Genomic DNA, 17,502 nt, shown 5'->3' on the forward strand with positions numbered 1-17,502 from the left:
ATGAGGCTGCTTCTGTATTATTTGATACTGTTGGGGTCCAGTTACGTGATCTCAACCTATGGGCCCCATCAAAGAGCACAGATGACCGGTGATATTTTACTTGGAGGTCTTTTCCCCATACACTTTGGTGTTGCATCCAAAGACCAAGACCTCGCAGCTCGCCCAGAATCCACACAGTGTGTCAGGTAAAATTTATGTCTGTTTTATGAGTTGACGCAAAGTGTTTCTGAAACCGAGTGTGTGAGCTAATCTAACTTTGCCTGGTTTGCTTTTACAGATTCAATTTCCGTGGTTTCCGTTGGCTCCAGGCCATGATCTTTGCGATTGATGAAATTAACAACAGCAGCACTCTCCTGCCCAACATCACCTTGGGATACAGGATCTTTGACACATGCAACACAGTGTCCAAAGCACTGGAAGCTACCCTCAGTTTTGTGGCCCAAAATAAGATTGACTCTCTGAATTTAGATGAGTTTTGTAACTGTACTGATCACATCCCATCAACCATTGCAGTAGTAGGAGCCGCTGGATCTGCAGTTTCCACGGCAGTCGCAAACCTACTCGGTCTTTTTTATATTCCTCAGGTGAGTAACTAAGAGCACCACTTCAACCCTGTATCCAAAAAAATTATGTCCACATACAATTACTTTTACAGGAAGTGTGATAGCTGAATTATGCTTAATCAACAGAATGACAAAACCTTTAGCAGGATGTTGAAAAGCTGATTTCTTTCTTGTTTCAGATCAGCTATGCCTCTTCTAGTCGCCTACTGAGCAACAAGAATCAGTACAAGTCCTTCATGAGAACCATTCCTACAGATGAGTACCAGGCCACAGCCATTGCAGACATCATTGAGTATTTCCAATGGAACTGGGTCATTGCTGTTGCCTCAGATGACGACTATGGACGCCCAGGGATTGAAAAGTTTGAGAAGGAAATGGAAGAGAGAGACATCTGCATTCATCTAAATGAACTTATCTCTCAGTACTTTGAGGATCATGAAATTAAAGCTCTGGCTGACAGGATTGAGAACTCCACAGCTAAAGTGATTGTTGTGTTTGCCAGTGGCCCGGACATCGAGCCTCTAATCAAAGAGATGGTCAGGAGGAACATCACAGATCGCACCTGGCTGGCCAGTGAAGCTTGGGCAAGCTCCTCGCTGATTGCTAAACCAGAATATCTAGATGTTGTGGCTGGAACGATTGGCTTTGCTCTCAAGGCGGGGCATATACCTGGCTTTAGAGAGTTCTTGCAACAAGTCCAACCAAAGAAAGACAGTCATAATGAATTTTTCAAAGAGTTTTGGGAGGAAACATTCAACTGTTATCTAGAAGACAGCCCAAGACTCCAAGAAAGTGATAATGGCAGCACTAGTTTCAGGCCTTTGTGTACCGGTGAGGAGGACATCGCAAGTGTTGAGACCCCATACCTGGACTACACACACCTCCGTATCTCCTACAATGTTTATGTTGCAGTTTATTCCATTGCACAGGCCTTGCAGGACATTCTCACCTGCACACCTGGACATGGACTTTTTGCAAACAATTCCTGTGCAGATATCAAGAAAATGGAAGCATGGCAGGTAATATTGTGCGGATTAAAGAAAATGAATACTTCATTTACTGATAGACCTGTGTGAATCATGCAAATTTGTTGTTTTACATCAAAGGTCCTGAAGCAGCTCAGACATTTGAACTACACCAACAGTATGGGAGAAAAGATGCACTTTGATGAGAACGCAGACCTGGCAGCAAACTACACCATCATAAACTGGCACAGGTCAACTGAAGATGGCTCTGTGCTGTTTGAGGAGGTTGGGTATTACAATATGCACATCAAGAGAGGAGCCAAACTCTTCATTGACAAGACAAAGATTCTTTGGAACGGATACAGTTCAGAGGTAAGTCAAGCTGTTTTGGAAAGGATGTTCCCATTAATGCACTCTGGTGACTCTTGTCATTTGTTTCATTTTGTAGACACAAATCATTATGGTGTCATTAGCTATATTCACTCTTTCTGGTCAGTGTTGTGGTGGTCCTTCTGACAGTAATTCCGTAATTGATTAGATATTAGGCCTCAAAGAGAGGAATGTTTGGGGGCGTGCTGGGTTTGATTGACGTTCCTGAGGCCCTTCCTGTTCCGGTATATATGGGTGGGCATAGTATCTTTGGGTTCCAAGTGACATTCGCCCTTCGCTTCTCCCAAACTCGTCCAAATATGGTCACTTCTGGCATCAGAAAAACAAGATGGCAACGTCCAAATGGCTGACTCAAGGCTCCATATTGTGTTGGGAAAGTAGCATTTACTGAGTTTTAAGAGCATGAAATAAGGTTATCAAGAGCAGGGAGACCAAACCAAACCAAACCATAAATTCAAGGGACCATGGAATCAAAGAAAGGTGTTTGACACAGGCCTCATTGTAAAAACCCATTAATAAAGCTTTACATAATCATTAATTTTACTTAAAATCCTACGCTGCTTAAATTTAGACACATGTTTACATCTGTCGTTTTATACTTTCTGCCCCTCTTATGCAACTTTTCAGTCTGTTTTACATTCTATGCAGGTGCCATTCTCTAACTGCAGTGAGGACTGTGAACCCGGCACGAGAAAGGGGATCATAGACAGTATGCCCACATGCTGCTTTGAATGCACTGAGTGTTCAGATGGAGAGTACAGCAATCATAAAGGTATGGAGATTCCACGTATTTAATATTGTTACACTTTGTTAATGTTGCAGTTTTACCACAGATGATTTTCTCTTATTTATGCAGATGCCAGTGTTTGCGCCAAGTGCCCAAATAACTCCTGGTCAAATGGGAACCACACATTCTGTTTCCTGAAGGAAATCGAGTTTCTCTCCTGGACCGAACCTTTTGGGATAGCTTTGGCTATATGTGCAGTGTTCGGTGTCGTCTTGACAGCATTTGTGATGGGAGTCTTTGTTAGATTTCGCAACACCCCAATAGTGAAGGCCACAAACCGAGAACTGTCCTACGTCCTCCTGTTCTCACTAATCTGTTGCTTCTCCAGCTCTCTAATCTTTATTGGGGAACCGCAGGACTGGACATGCCGTTTGCGTCAACCTGCCTTTGGGATAAGTTTTGTCCTCTGTATTTCCTGCATCCTCGTGAAAACTAACAGAGTGCTTTTGGTGTTTGAGGCAAAGATCCCAACAAGCCTCCAACGTAAATGGTGGGGATTAAACTTGCAGTTCCTTTTGGTGTTTCTGTGCACATTTGTCCAAGTCATGATATGTGTGGTCTGGCTTTACAACGCCCCTCCTTCAAGCTATAAGAATCATGACATTGATGAGATCATTTTTATCACATGCAATGAGGGATCTGTGATGGCTCTTGGGTTTCTTATTGGCTACACATGCCTCTTGGCAGCTATATGTTTCTTCTTTGCATTTAAATCACGGAAGCTGCCGGAAAACTTCACAGAGGCCAAGTTCATCACGTTTAGCATGCTTATATTCTTCATTGTTTGGATCTCTTTTATCCCTGCTTACTTTAGTACATATGGCAAGTTTGTTTCAGCTGTGGAGGTCATTGCTATACTGGCATCCAGCTTTGGGATGCTGGCTTGTATCTTCTTCAACAAGGTCTACATCATCCTCTTCAAACCCTCCAGGAACACCATCGAGGAAGTCCGATGCAGCACCGCGGCCCACGCTTTCAAAGTGGCTGCCAAAGCTACTCTAAAACATAACACAGCTTCGAGAAAAAAGTCCAGGAGCATCGATGGATCTTCTGCCTCAACTCCGTCCTCATCCATCAGCCTCAAGACCAACGGTAATGACTGCGACCAGACTTCAGGGAAGCACAGGCCAAGAGTGAGCTTCGGCAGTGGAACAGTTACTCTGTCTTTGAGCTTTGAGGAGTCGAGGAGGAGTTCTCTGATGTGACAGCAGGAGTGGGAGTGTCAAACTTCATTTTCTTCAATCCCAGTTAATCAATTCGGCATTTAATAGGGGGGATTTTGGACTTCATTTTAGATTTATTTACATCTAGATTTTTTTCATTTCTCCATTTTCTTCTTCATATTTTGGCAGAAAAACAAAATCAGTTTAACTTACATACTTTACCTGAATTCTGTCTTTTTGGTTTTTTTTGTTTTGTTTTTGTTAGCATCAACCTGATGTACATTAACTCTGCTAATGATGGTAAAATATTTTGTACAATTAAAAACAAAAAATCCTGTCCTGAAGTTTGTTGTTTGATTTTGGAAGAGTTATTCACTCTAATCTATCGATTAGAGAAAAAACTTCTGGAAGCCAGAAATAATCAACTTCTGACTTGTAGTTTTTCAGGTTTAACTAATATTTATTGTCAGGGAAAAGCATTCTCTCCTCAGATGTATAGTATCTCTTTTGTAATATTAAATATTTGTTTTGTTTTGTTTTTGTTAGGATATTCCGTATATTTATGATCCAGTCGAGAAAAAGTCTAATCGGTTCATTTGTCTAATGTTTAAAAATAACAAGTATTGTAATAGAATCATAAAATCCCAAATTGTGGAATATATAAATATTTGAACCATGATTAACTATGATAAACATGAAAAAACATGCCAGTAAAAAATTACCAGAATTCTCTTAGAAATAGATATGAATACTCGCAAAAGCAGTGAACATACAGAAGGAGTTCAACAGGGCATTTTGGTGCAGATCTTTCAGAGAACATTCTCTGCTTGCAGCTTACTTATCACAAGTCTCTGACGACTGCAAACAGTGCAGGCCTCTCTCACATGTGCAAGTAAGTCTTGCAGTAGGCCTTAAATACACAGTCATGTTTTTACAGACAGTATAGAGAGGAAGGAGGAGCACATATCTGGTTTTAAAGTGAGAAGAAACTAAGATGACAGCTGTAACTATTTTCTGAGTTGAGACGATTCTTTGATGATGTAATAATAAACCAAGAGATTACATATTTGTTATGGCAGTATGAAAGAGCCATTCGACTATACGTAAGTATGCAAATGCATGTATTTTGCTGACAGAACTGTGCTGAAATTAAATTAAAATGTTGAATACAGCCCAGAGTAATGGCTAAAGTCTTCAAGGAATCCTTGGAGCTGGTTAGCATCTCTGTTCATGGGTGTACCGAGCATGTGCACGTGCATGGTTGCATAGAGCATAGAGCCGCTGCCCCATTACTGCTCGCCTGATGTTTGCCACAGAGCACATTGACTCTTCACAATTCTTCAGGGAAAATCTTTGAGGACTAATAAAATTAAGGCTTCACTGTTGAGAAAGAAACACAGTTTACTTTTTGGAGTGGCTCGGTCTTACCCATCAGGGATATGTGGAATGACTTGAAGAGACCCTAAACACAAGATATCCTAATATGGTGGAGCTGATCTGAAGCAGCTCTGTAAGGACAAATGTCCAAAATTCCTCTTGACTTTTCTGTCAGGTTTGATCTGCAACTAAGCGCTTGTTTGAGGTTGGCTATTGTTGCAAATTCACTTAACTTTTCCGCCGGTACTGTGAATGTTTAATGGCTGTGTTTAAGAAAGACATGGACATTTTGTATTAATAGTCTCAGTACAACGGGGTTGTCTATATTTGTGAATTATATAAATTGTATTACCAATTAATAAAGTGTTTATATACTGTGTGGACAGTAAAGCCAAGATTTGGATATTGAACACATGGGACTATATATGCCTCAGAAAAAAATCTGTAAGATAACTATATCCACAGTTAAGTCTCAAAATATGATAGAACTATAATAAAACAAACAAAAGAAAAACCTAAAGTCATTACAATAGTCATTCAAGAAAATATACTAATAATGAATCAACTCATTAAAGAGTGATATGATATGAGAAACACAAACATGTTATAATGTAAGTTATATTCATCCCACTGTTTTCTATTTGAAGATTTTTTTTTTTTTTTTGGTGAAAATAGGATGCTGTAAGCAGCTCAGGGAAACTGTTGAAGGTTTCTACAAGTACTTCTAAACTAGGTAAAAGGGCATTTGAGGATGTGAAGACCTCCCACATCACTGAATAAGAGGGTGACATGCTCACATTTGGATCATGGCTAACCCAAAGCAGGCTAAGGAGCAGCTGGACAACCACCTCCTCTGTTAACTGGAGGAAACAACCTTTATCCCTAGAGGCACATATACAGCTTAGTAACAAGATCAGCATGGTGTCCATCTCTGATCTCAAGGGTGGGATGAGACAGATATTGGAGAAAATGACCAGGATGCATTGCATGCTGGGAACATCTGGTATCCTTGCTAAAAAAAAAAAAGAAAAGAGGAAGAGGGCTCTGACAAAACCCTGCAGTTATTCAAATGGGGATGGAGATTTGAAGCATTCGTTCCACAACTCAATTTCAAATTCCCTCAAACCCTTAGCCCCATTGATGAATATAAGCATCAGGTAATAATCATGCTTTCATGTTTTATTTCTGTGCTGAAAAATTAAAAGTGAGAGCTAAATAGACGCCAAGACGGAGGAAAAACTTGTAAAGGCTGCAGTGTGCCTCTCCTTAATTCAGTTGCTTTTCAATAATTGTTCAGACACTTAGGATTTGCACAAAGACCTTGAAATTATGAGATCGAAGTTACCATTTTTGTGTAACTACTCAATACATACAACTTACATACATTTCAAACGCGTATTGGTGCCGCAACCACGTGTAGAAGTTTTTTTTTAGTTTTGTTTTTTTTAATTCAACAATAGTATTGTTTTGCCCCACAGTGGAGTAAATGTGTTCCAAAATGAAGCCAACTTTGGCAACGTGTATTTTTAAAACTATACACCGGAAGTATCTATCGACAGACCTAACAACGACTTCCGGTTGTAAATGCTGCCTTCACAATAAAAACGATGACTGAATCCTACCGTGTCCGTAGGAAAATAAAAAAGAAGGTACGCTAATATACGTTGTTTTTTTTATTTTATTTTATTTTTTTATTGAATGGTGTGGATATTTTTCGAAAAACAAGTTCAAGGACAAATAACATGTCAGCCATCACAGATGTTAGCCCAAATTAATCACAGAGTAAAATGCTCTATTTTCCAAACTCTGGTCGCGGTGAAAGTTTGCAGCTTGCAGAGTGCGTGTTTGTGTTGACTTTACTGTTTGGTCTGCTGCCGCGTTGATTACACGAAGCGACGCTGACGTCTGCCGAGATGTGCCAACCACACCAGTAACGTTTATCTCTTTACCAGCAAAGGATGGCGCACGGTTGACGGGTTTTCCTGAAAAAAAAAAAAAAAAAAAAACTGCGACGCGCGTCAGCTTTAATGCTGATATTTAACACTTGGAGACACTTTTAAAGTAACTCCGGACTCTCACATCCGCATTCGTCAGCGAGCTAGCGGGTAGGTTAGCTCTGCAGGTGCGTCTGGACGCAGCTGCTGTCAGATAGAGGAGCAAACGTGAACTTTGATCACCCTAAAACACGGACAGGCAGCTGCAGCAGCAGGACCAGCAGCCGGAGATGTAAAGGTAGCCTCCTCACATTTGTGATGGAGTTGCTGCGATCAGCTAGCCGACGTTAGCGCCGTCCTGAAATGAACGTCAACACATGGAGGAGCTGCCTCAACGCTCGTTGATGTTTTCTAACATGTCAGCGCGTTGCTCTTTTAATACGTTTGTCTGCTTGTTACAGCATCCGAGACTTGACAGTGATGACTGCTAGTTAGCTTCGTAGTTACAGCTGCCATGTGTTCGCTGCTGGCTGCTCCACACAAACATGTGCACGGAGCTTAGCTGACAACGGGAACAGGATCTGTGTTGTTTATGTATACGAGTAGTAATTATAGAGCTTGGTGATATGGACAACTTAAATGTCACGGTATTTGTGTGGGGGAAAAAACAAAAACAATTTCGCAGTGGTATTGTAGGGACGACTATATTGGTGCGCTCACAAAATAGTTACATAGAGATGTTTGAATATTAATCATTAGTAATGTGCATTAAATAATTAAGTGGGAAAAGGCAAATAATAGAACAGCTAGAAACACTGGGAAGTTCAAGAAAAAAAACATCACTTTACTGTAAATGCAGCCCTAAAAACTAGGAAAAGGCAACAATTTTGCGGTATCACGATATCCAAAATCTGAGATGATATCTAGTCTCATATCATTATACCATAAATATTGATACATCACCAAGCCCTAACATTAAGTCATTTACCTAAACAATTAGACAAAGAACAATATTCTGTTTCCAGCTTCAGAAATGAGAGGATTTATGCTCTTCTCCTTGTTTGTTAATTGAATTTCATCCAAGACAAAGTCATTTGAAGTAATTTGCTGTATGAGATAACAGCATTTACATGTCAAGGTTGAGTTTAATGGTGACCAAGAGAGGGGAAATGTGAGGTGTAACTGTATACATTTGCATAATGGAAAATAATACCCTTCAGAAAACCATCTCGGTAACATGCAACAGGATAAATGGCTCTAAACACAAAAGTAAAGAAACAGAACTGGAAGACACTTAAGCAGGATCTCGATTTCTTCTAGGGTGTATGTTACTGTAGAATGAAAAGTAGTTGGTAGGAATGGATATATATATATATATATCTTTTAAACTAAAACTTGCCTGTGAATGGTGTGTGTTTAAAAAAAATTTTTTTATTAATTTTGATGTGTATGAGTTTATGATGCAATGACACCATTTCTTGGTAGTAACTCCTTTTTCTCAAATCTATTTACAGTTGTTGGAGATTTTGCTCCCTCAAAATGGATTTTTGAGGACTCGACAATGGATTTTCACCAATAAGTTCTTACCTGACAGTGATCTGCTGATTGATTGACTAATTAATGCAGCAACATGTTTCATCGCTATGGGATGACCGGTCAGTGAATCTGGCTGAAATGTTCTGCACGGAGGAAATCTCTTAAACTATAATTAACAGCATCTACACACGTCTTCACATCAGCGGAGTCACACAGCCATGGGCTTCTGTTCACCTGTGTGCAAGACTTTGCGCAGGGGGAAGTATTTTGTACTGCTCGTTCTCTCGCTCTCGGTGCTGGCATGGATCACAACTTTTTCAGGCGAAACTGTGAAGTCTGTTTCAACTGACTCCGCCTCAACACAAATTATTGCCAAAGGAGACGGCCTGCGGGATAAATTCAACTCTTGGACAGCAGCGCCAAATCGCGTGAATCCCACACCACAAAAAGTCAAATGCCCTCAAGAGTCCCCATTGCTACGTAAGTGAACTCCAAAGTGTTGGTTAAGGAGGTGATAAACGTACTATGTTTATTGTGAAATAAGGTTTGTTTGTACTTTGTTTTACGATTGCAGCTTTAAGTTATGTATCTTTACCCTGACTAAATGACGGGAGACAAGTTAACTGATTTGTGGAAAAACACAGGTTTTTAGGTTAGGTTAGGTTAGGTAGTTACTTTATTAATCCCCGAGGGGAAATTTTTTCGCTACAGCAGCATACAGGAAGCAAATTTCATGTCATGCACATGTCATTTTACACGTCATCTTGAATGTAGTCATTTCCAGCAGAGTGGTCAGTGTCTGAAAAGTAAAATGATAGTTAATTGCACAATACGAGATTCAAATTGATAGAAAACAAAAGTTAGAAGACAATAAAATAAGACTGAAAGCCTTAAAAGTTTGGGATTGTTTATTCCCAGTGTTATCAGCATTATAATCTTGAAATACTTGTGAATTACATTTTAAGGTGCTCCATGTTGTCTGTCCTGTGAAGGTTCAACAACTCAGGGAGCAAAAGAAATAGTATGAAATGGACTCGGCTGGGAAAATGTTTTGCGTTGTTTATTCAGCAAAGCCTCATTTAATTGTGATACTTTGCTGATGACTGCTTACAGTTGCACAACAGTGTTAGATTTGGAGTTCTGCCACAGTTTGTAATTTCTGTTTGTACAGAGGGAGCCAGGAAGCTGTCCTTTGAATCCTCTCTGAAACTGAAGGATGTGGAGACTGAGAACAAAGCAGTGACTGAAGGCGTGTACGAGCCCTCAGACTGCATAGCGAGGCAGAGCGTAGCGATCCTCATCCCACACCGCAGCCGGGAGAGACACCTCCTCTACTTCCTGCATCACCTGCACCCCTTTTTGCAGAGGCAGCAACTGCACTACGCCATATACGTCATCCAGCAGGTACTTCTATACAGCATGCACAGTTTTCTTATGAAATCAGTTCCTGTTTAGAGGAATATGCAGTAATTTACGAGTCTTTTAGCTTTTGTTTTTCCACTTATAACAACTTTCAGATGCAGTTTATCAATCAATTAGGACCACTGTATACCATCTAATTACTATATTTGAAAACTGTTATTGTTGGTCCTAGTTGTGACAATCAAAAAGGAAAAAAAATATAATACAGTTATGACCAAATGTCATGTCATTACACCTAAAGAGTTCAGTTGTGGAAAAATGAGCAACTTTCAGTGAAGATGTACTACGTGAAATAATTGTATAACTTAGTTACATTATGTAAAAGTCAAATCAATTACTTGTGGATAAAATCAAACACTGGGTTGGAGGAGTGTTTTTCTCCAACCGTAAATCATGTTGGTCAGCTGTTTCACTGAATCCCAACCAGAGACATGTAACATGTCGTGTACAGCGACACAACAATGCTGACATTTCTGCTGGAAACATAGAGACAAATGAAGTAAAGGATTATCCCATGCCAAAGTCAAATACCCTGAAACTAAATCAAGTTCTTAAGACTTAAAGACAGAATGATTAATGTCAGTAACTGCAAGGCAAACCGCAGAACACGTTAATACGATTCCTGAATTGTTTGCGTGTGTGTTTAAAAAGCTGACTGGTAAGCAAATTTACATTGTGTCAGCTCAGGTTTGAATTATGTACTTATCATAACAATGCACGGTAAACACACGTGTGTTAGTTGGTTTCTTTAATTTCTATGAAATAAGAAAAGTTATTTTTTAAGTTTTAGTTCCTGTGTGGACATCTGGTTTCTGGTAGAAGTCCATCAGAAATAAGCACATAAATCTCCTTCGAATACATTTCCAACGCATCGCCTTTTGTCTCTGATATCCTGGATATCCTCTTCAGAATCTTCTTCAGGTCTTTAGAAACAAAGTTATTTAAGAACAAGGATCCAAGTTAATTGTATTCTCTGACATGCCATGAGTCACTGGTTGAACTTGATTCTACTTATAAAAACACAACAGGAGAAAATAAGCAGTGAGCTACATTGAGCTTTGAAATGTACACATACAAGTTTACAGCGTATTGTTGTTGTTTTTTTCAAGTCTGGTGATGCAACCTTTAACCGTGCCAAGTTACTGAATGTTGGCTATTTGGAGGCACTAAAGGACTACAGCTGGGAGTGTTTCATCTTCCATGATGTGGATCTGATTCCTGAAAACGATCACAATTTATATGTCTGTGACCAGCACCCCAAACACTTGGTGGTTGGGCGGAACGCAACAGGATACAAGTAAGTATGACTATGACTAAGAGTACATTTCTGTCAGCCAGGAGTCATTAAACTTGATTCTACCCTTGTGAATAAAAAGTGCTGTCTAAGCATGACGGATGACTGTCTTTTTTAGGTCTGATGTCCTTTTTAAGCTCAGAACTGTAATATTTCCTGATGATGTTGTACTCTTAGGCTGCATTACAAAGGCTACTTTGGAGGAGTCACTGCCATGACCAAAGACCAGTTCTTTCAGGTGAACGGATTCTCAAACACTTACTGGGGTTGGGGTGGAGAAGATGACGACCTTCGCATCAGGTGAGACAAAAACAAGTGAAAACACCTCTGTAGAATCTGAAGCAAATGTTCCTTCATGAATTCCTGGCTACATGCTGCTGTCTCACACAGGGTTGAGCTGCAGAAAATGAAGATTATACGGCCGGCTGCTGCTGTCGCCCGCTATACCATGGTGTTTCACAAACGGGACAGCGGCAATGAAATAAACAAAGACAGGTCAGTCAATATAAATGTGCTGTGCTTCTTTCCGAATATTCTAGCTGAATGTATGCCCTCAGATTTATGCTGCAAATTTCACTTTTTTTGTGTGAAATGTTTTCTTTTTCTTTCCAGGATGAGGTTGTTAGGACGAACTCCAAAGGTGTGGAGGAAGGACGGACTCAACAGTTGCTCATATAAGACTTTGTCGGTAGACAGGCTGCCTCTCTACGTGAATATTACTGTGGACATCGGTAAGCCATAGAGTTGAGATCTCAAACAAGAAGCTGTGACCAAAAAAAGAAGAAGAAAAAATCGAATATATTTTGTAAAGTCCAGGCCACTGCAGGCAGAAACACTCCTATATATGATGACATATTACTCACACAAAATGCACATTGTTTTCATTAGTTTACATATCTAAATTAAAGTAAGCTGGAAACTACATTTGGAGTTAACTGACACAGTTTTGCATATCATGCTGCGCTCATTTCCTCATATTATGAGCAGCCTTGTCTCTTTTTTTAACTGGCCCTTGAACTGCCTGTTCTGGTGGTTAAAGTGTTTTGCTAAAATATCCAGCTGACAAAGTTTAATTTACATATATGCCTTATTATTTGCCTGCATGATGTACACGCATGGACGTGTATTTTGTATGTATTTTGTGGATGCATTGACGTCCTCATGTTCCTACAGATATACAGGTGCTGTCACTTATTTGCCCTAATTAGACCTGAGCAGACTGTGATTGATTAACTGACAGATATGTCCATCACACTCATGTTAGATTTGTTGTTCCTGTTTATTCATATCTCCATTAGCATATTGCATATTTTTCAGCGTAGCACTTGCCAAGTTTAACTGGAGCAAAGGTCTAATCAGCCACTTACCTAGAAACACCCGTTTCAGTGTGCAGAGCCCAAAGATGAAATACATGTTTAGGTTTGATTCCAGGCTGCTAGGACTCTTTAAGACAATGACATGTTTGATTCGATGTTTTATCGATCTAAATATGTTAAGCACAAACTGTAGGGAAGAGCTAATCTGGTGTAAAGGGAACACTGAATCAGTTTATGTGCATTAAAGCTACATTACATGACTTTGGCAAATATTAGAAATACAAACCAAACTAACCAGAATTGGTAAACCAAAATAAAAATAAATACGAGTTCATCAAAATGTAACGTACTATATACTTAAACAATAACCTACTGAAACACCTACACCTACCCATCTGTGGGGAAAAACATTGACCAAGTGAACGATAGACATAAAGTGCATCATATTAATGAATAGAATGTAATGCTAGATATCAGAGGTCTTTCCCATCTTAAACTTGCCAGTAACATCACCGCTCTGTTTCATAAAATGAGTGATTGAAAAAGTTAAACAAAATTACTTTAGGTACAGAGTTTGCATCTGTCCTGTAGCAAACAGCAGATGAGCCTTTTGGGCAGAGGAAGAAAAACTCAAGCAATAATAAGAAGAACTATGTATGGAATGTTGTTCATACTAACTCAATCCAAATATGTTATTTTGAAAAAGGACATAATGTACACTGAACTGTAGGCTGCCACTGCAGACATTTTTACACGTTATAGTGAGAAAAGCACAGGTGTAATTAATGATCTTATTGATGGCTCGGGTCCATTAAGTGTAACGTGACCCAGGAAGTGGCTCGCTTGCCTCATTAATGTTATTGATGACACTTGTGCATTTTCTGCTGTGATATATTAATATGTTGGCTGTGAAAATAACCTGTTTGAGGGTTTAAACAGGGTTTTTATGCCTGGTCTAGGGACTAAGTAGGCTTTTTAAAAAAGCTGTGGGCTGTACTTTATTTACAGAAGTTAAGAACTTTGACCTGACTTGGATGTTATTTACCTGGGAAGTAGTTTTGTGAGCCATAATAAGTTATGATTTCTGCTACTGCATGTTTTTTAAGGCCTTAAATGGGGATTAATGGGTGTAGGATTATTTATTATTCCCTTTTTATTATTATTATTATTATACTTGTATTCTTTTCAGACCAATCAAGCTTTTTCTTACTATTATATTATGTGAAGCAGTTTCAGTGTAGAAAAATCTGCATACTTGTATTGATCATTACATGCTGCTTAGAAACATGTGTCTGATACACATCGAATTTATTAAATAAATGATTTGATTTTACCTTAAAGGTGACATATCTGTTGCTGTGTTACAAATACATGTTTTCATTTATCTGACCAGCAAATGCTACTTCTTTCAAGATGGAGCAATATTACTAACTAAACTGACAAACTTTGTTTACTTCACTCCACTATACATATTCAAATTAGTCACTGTTATACTATAGTTTCAAAATAGATACAAACTGCTCTAAATGACAGAGTTGTATGTGTGTGAATTGTTGCTCTGTTGATTAACTGGACTATAAATCTGCAGAGTGCTGTAGCCATGATGAATTCAAGTGTTCTATGTTGTTGGTGGCCACTCTTGAATGAATGTTTTCTTTTCTACTTTGGGTTTGAAACTTTTATATGTCAAATATATTCAAAGTGCGTTAATTAAATTACAATTTCTCTGCAAGATTTTGTAAAACGATCACAACCAAGAAAACCATGTGGTAATATTGTAGCATTAGGAAGTTCAGACATTGTTTTCCCTTCAATTTATACTTGAATGTTTTTGTTGATCTGTGATGATTTGGCAGGTTTTGTTGTTGTTGATGGTAGCAGATTGATCATGGCAGAGAAGGAAATTATGCATTTAATTTCTAATGGGATTATTTCACTTTAGAACAATTTAAGAACTGTCTTCTAGTCTTTATGTGTTTCAGAGCAGGGGGTTTCAGTTTTGGCATGACGGTTTTGGTTTATCGAGATATTCACCTGAATGTAACAGTGTTTTCTTCCATCTGTGTCCGTCATGAATGCAAAAGGACCTGAGGAACTGATCAAAAATACTGACGGGGTTGCTGGTGTGCAACAAATACTGTAAATGAGACAATTAAATCCTGATGATCTTTAAAGGAGTTAAGATTTCTTAGTTGTGGCAATTTGTACTGTACCTGTAGTGTTTGGGATATATTGATGGTACTAATGAGTGCAAAAAGGTATATATATTATTCTTATGATATTCACAGGTGCTTGCACTACAGTTTGATATAGTTGTTAGATGATTTCCTGTAATGCATCAGATAGTTCTACAATAAAATGAAGTCCCTCTAAAGAGTTTCTCCCAGCATAAATAGCCTGCTCTATTACAGTTACGAAATTAATGTGGATGATGGTAGCATGTTAGTATATTGTACAATAAGCTCAGTCCCACCAGGCTACAGTTCATAAATCTGACCAGTGGGGGGCGGTGAAAGCACAACTATCACTTTTGAAAAAACATCTTGAGATAGGTCTGTTGTTCTTGTTATTAAAGAGAGAATTCTTTCATTTCCAGGCTGTTTGACCAGCAGTGGTCTTACTGTATAATGAAAACAAACTGATTAATTCTTGTCTGTTTGTGGAAAGATGTCACACTCAGCATCAGCATGGACCATCTGTAGAGAAAACAGCCAATGTGAGCTAAAGGAAACAGTTCTTAGATTTTTCCTGATGGACCAACAACAAAAAAGTTGAATAAATGGTGAGTTTCTACAATTTTACTCTGCTGGATTTGAATGTGAATGCACACAGTGTGCTCATGTTGCTAGTTTCAAAAGTGATGCAATTCTAAGAGGACTTATATGAGGTTAACGCTCCCCTTTTAGAAACTGTCTTCTCTACCGACGAGCCGCTTTCAGCCATGCAAACTTACTGTGGGTATGTATACGTACAAAATGTAGCTGTGGGACGTCATTACGTCAAATAGTCGTAATATTAACATTATCACGATATGAATATTTTTATCTTATCAAAACTTCTACAGATATTATTGTGAACTATATGAAATGGTAGATCCTTAGGCTACAATTTGATGTTTTTTTGCTTTTTGTTTGTTGTCATGATTGTTTTTGCACCTGACCTTATTACAGGTGTGTAGGCTACAATGTTGTGCAAAATCCATCAATTAAGTATTTTTTTGGAACCTAATAATTTGCTATGTGAATTTATTCTGACTGATTTCCATATTGGGGTAGCATTGTTTCTGTTGACAAATATTGATTATTGTCTATCAGTGAGTAACATGAGCTTTAAAATATATTATTGCCTCAGACCAACAGTGTTTTTATATATGTAAATATACAAGAAATATTCTTTTACCCGTCATTGCATCATTTCCACTTTCTCACATTTAGCTGAAGCTAGACTATGCTGCAGATCTACAAAATAAATTACATAAACATCTGAGGAAATGGAGGACATGTACTACAAGACTAAAAGTAAGGACAAGAATAGCCCCTTATTATTCACACACACAATGACATGTCTTCTTTGCATAGACACTTTTTTTTATTTTTTATTAACCATTGCAAAGAAAGAGCGGGATGTCTGAGGCTTTGTATGAACAGCATGATGTCATCTCCTCTTCCTATGGTGCAGAAAGAAGGCTTTGTCTTGCCAAGGTCAGGCCTGGTCATCTAGCTCACGTGACATTCACAACACAAAAATATCAACTCTTCAAGTCTGTACGCTACGATCTACTCTACAAACCACTTCATTCAGAAACTTAGAAGAAGGCCAGTGGTGTCTACAATGTGTACTGTATTTTCATAAATATTGTAACCCTCGTACAAGTAGGACTTCACTCATTGGATGTTTATATCTCTATTTGCAATAGTAATAGATGTATGGCAAAGCAGTACGCTTTGCTTGAGAGTAAACACAAACTCCCGACTCATTCTATACATCTGTTGCACACTTGGAGACACAAAGGGGACTTCCAGGTGTGCATAAGTTTGGAACATTCCTTTCCTGGAAATACAGAAACACAAAGAGCATCAGCTCAACGTGGCTTCATGCTGTCTGTCTGCTCAACTGACACGCCCACCTGCCTTGCTCAAAAGGACCTCCAAACTGCCCTAAGTGCCTGTGTGAGCCTCACTCACTGTAACCACTAATTCACCTACTGGAATATGAGTTGTTATTGCAAGTGAACATACATCAGGGAGCAAATAGACAAAATAATAATCCAACACAATAAAAATAGAACAAAATAATACATGAGAAAAATAAAGAGGGGTGTGCCTCCCACATGTCCGAGCCTGACTTGGTTGAGTTGCCACATTCTTAATCATGTCATATTATTTCATTGCAGTCTATCAGACCAGCCCAACAGGTCAATGGTGGGAGTTTGTGCAAGTTTCCTCTCAATGCTCCAATTTTCTCACAGTTCAGAGTTACACTGGTCAGGTGAGGTGAAAACTCTATGTGCATTGTGTGTGTTTTCAGTCAGATTTCCTTTGAGCCATTGCATGCTGGGTAGGCTCCCCTATTTCCTTAAGAGTAAATGAGTAGAGCAGATAGATAGATAAAGTACTTAATCAGCAAATGGAAAAAAAATGTACCAAAGAAAATTTGAAAAAGAAAACTAGCATCCTTAAAGCTGTGAAAATGAATATTATAAAAACAAAGCATCACATGACTATTTATATTTTAAAGGAGCCACTACTTCTAAAA

The 17,502-nt window shown here is 38.8% G+C and overlaps 2 protein-coding genes across 4 annotated transcripts; both read left to right on the top strand.

Moving 5' to 3' along the window:
- casr (calcium-sensing receptor) lies at window positions 1-3,910 on the top strand. The gene is made up of 6 exons (XM_069713282.1): window positions 1-185; window positions 278-584; window positions 743-1,582; window positions 1,670-1,900; window positions 2,567-2,690; window positions 2,775-3,910. The coding sequence occupies exons 1-6, from the start codon at window positions 1-3 to the stop codon at window positions 3,908-3,910; spliced, it is 2,823 nt and encodes a 940-aa protein (XP_069569383.1).
- Window positions 3,911-7,107: 3,197 nt separating this feature from the next.
- On the top strand, window positions 7,108-14,355 carry b4galt4 (UDP-Gal:betaGlcNAc beta 1,4- galactosyltransferase, polypeptide 4). Of its 3 annotated transcripts, none has more exons than XM_069713264.1 (7): window positions 7,108-7,597; window positions 8,694-9,195; window positions 9,887-10,119; window positions 11,247-11,434; window positions 11,609-11,731; window positions 11,822-11,926; window positions 12,044-14,355. In XM_069713264.1, the coding sequence occupies exons 2-7, from the start codon at window positions 8,934-8,936 to the stop codon at window positions 12,171-12,173; spliced, it is 1,041 nt and encodes a 346-aa protein (XP_069569365.1). In that variant the 5' UTR covers window positions 7,108-7,597; window positions 8,694-8,933; the 3' UTR covers window positions 12,174-14,355. The 3 variants fall into 3 exon arrangements, with proteins under 3 accessions (XP_069569365.1, XP_069569364.1, XP_069569366.1); XM_069713263.1 differs by having other exon boundaries at window positions 7,108-7,350; XM_069713265.1 differs by having other exon boundaries at window positions 7,130-7,175.
- Window positions 14,356-17,502: the final 3,147 nt, after the last annotated feature.

This window comes from Brachyistius frenatus, unplaced genomic scaffold (assembly GCF_029030835.1).
Source record: "Brachyistius frenatus isolate BFR_SWC_R1_liver_20210118 unplaced genomic scaffold, ASM2903083v1 Contig_117, whole genome shotgun sequence".
NCBI classification, from domain to species: domain Eukaryota; kingdom Metazoa; phylum Chordata; class Actinopteri; family Embiotocidae; genus Brachyistius; species Brachyistius frenatus.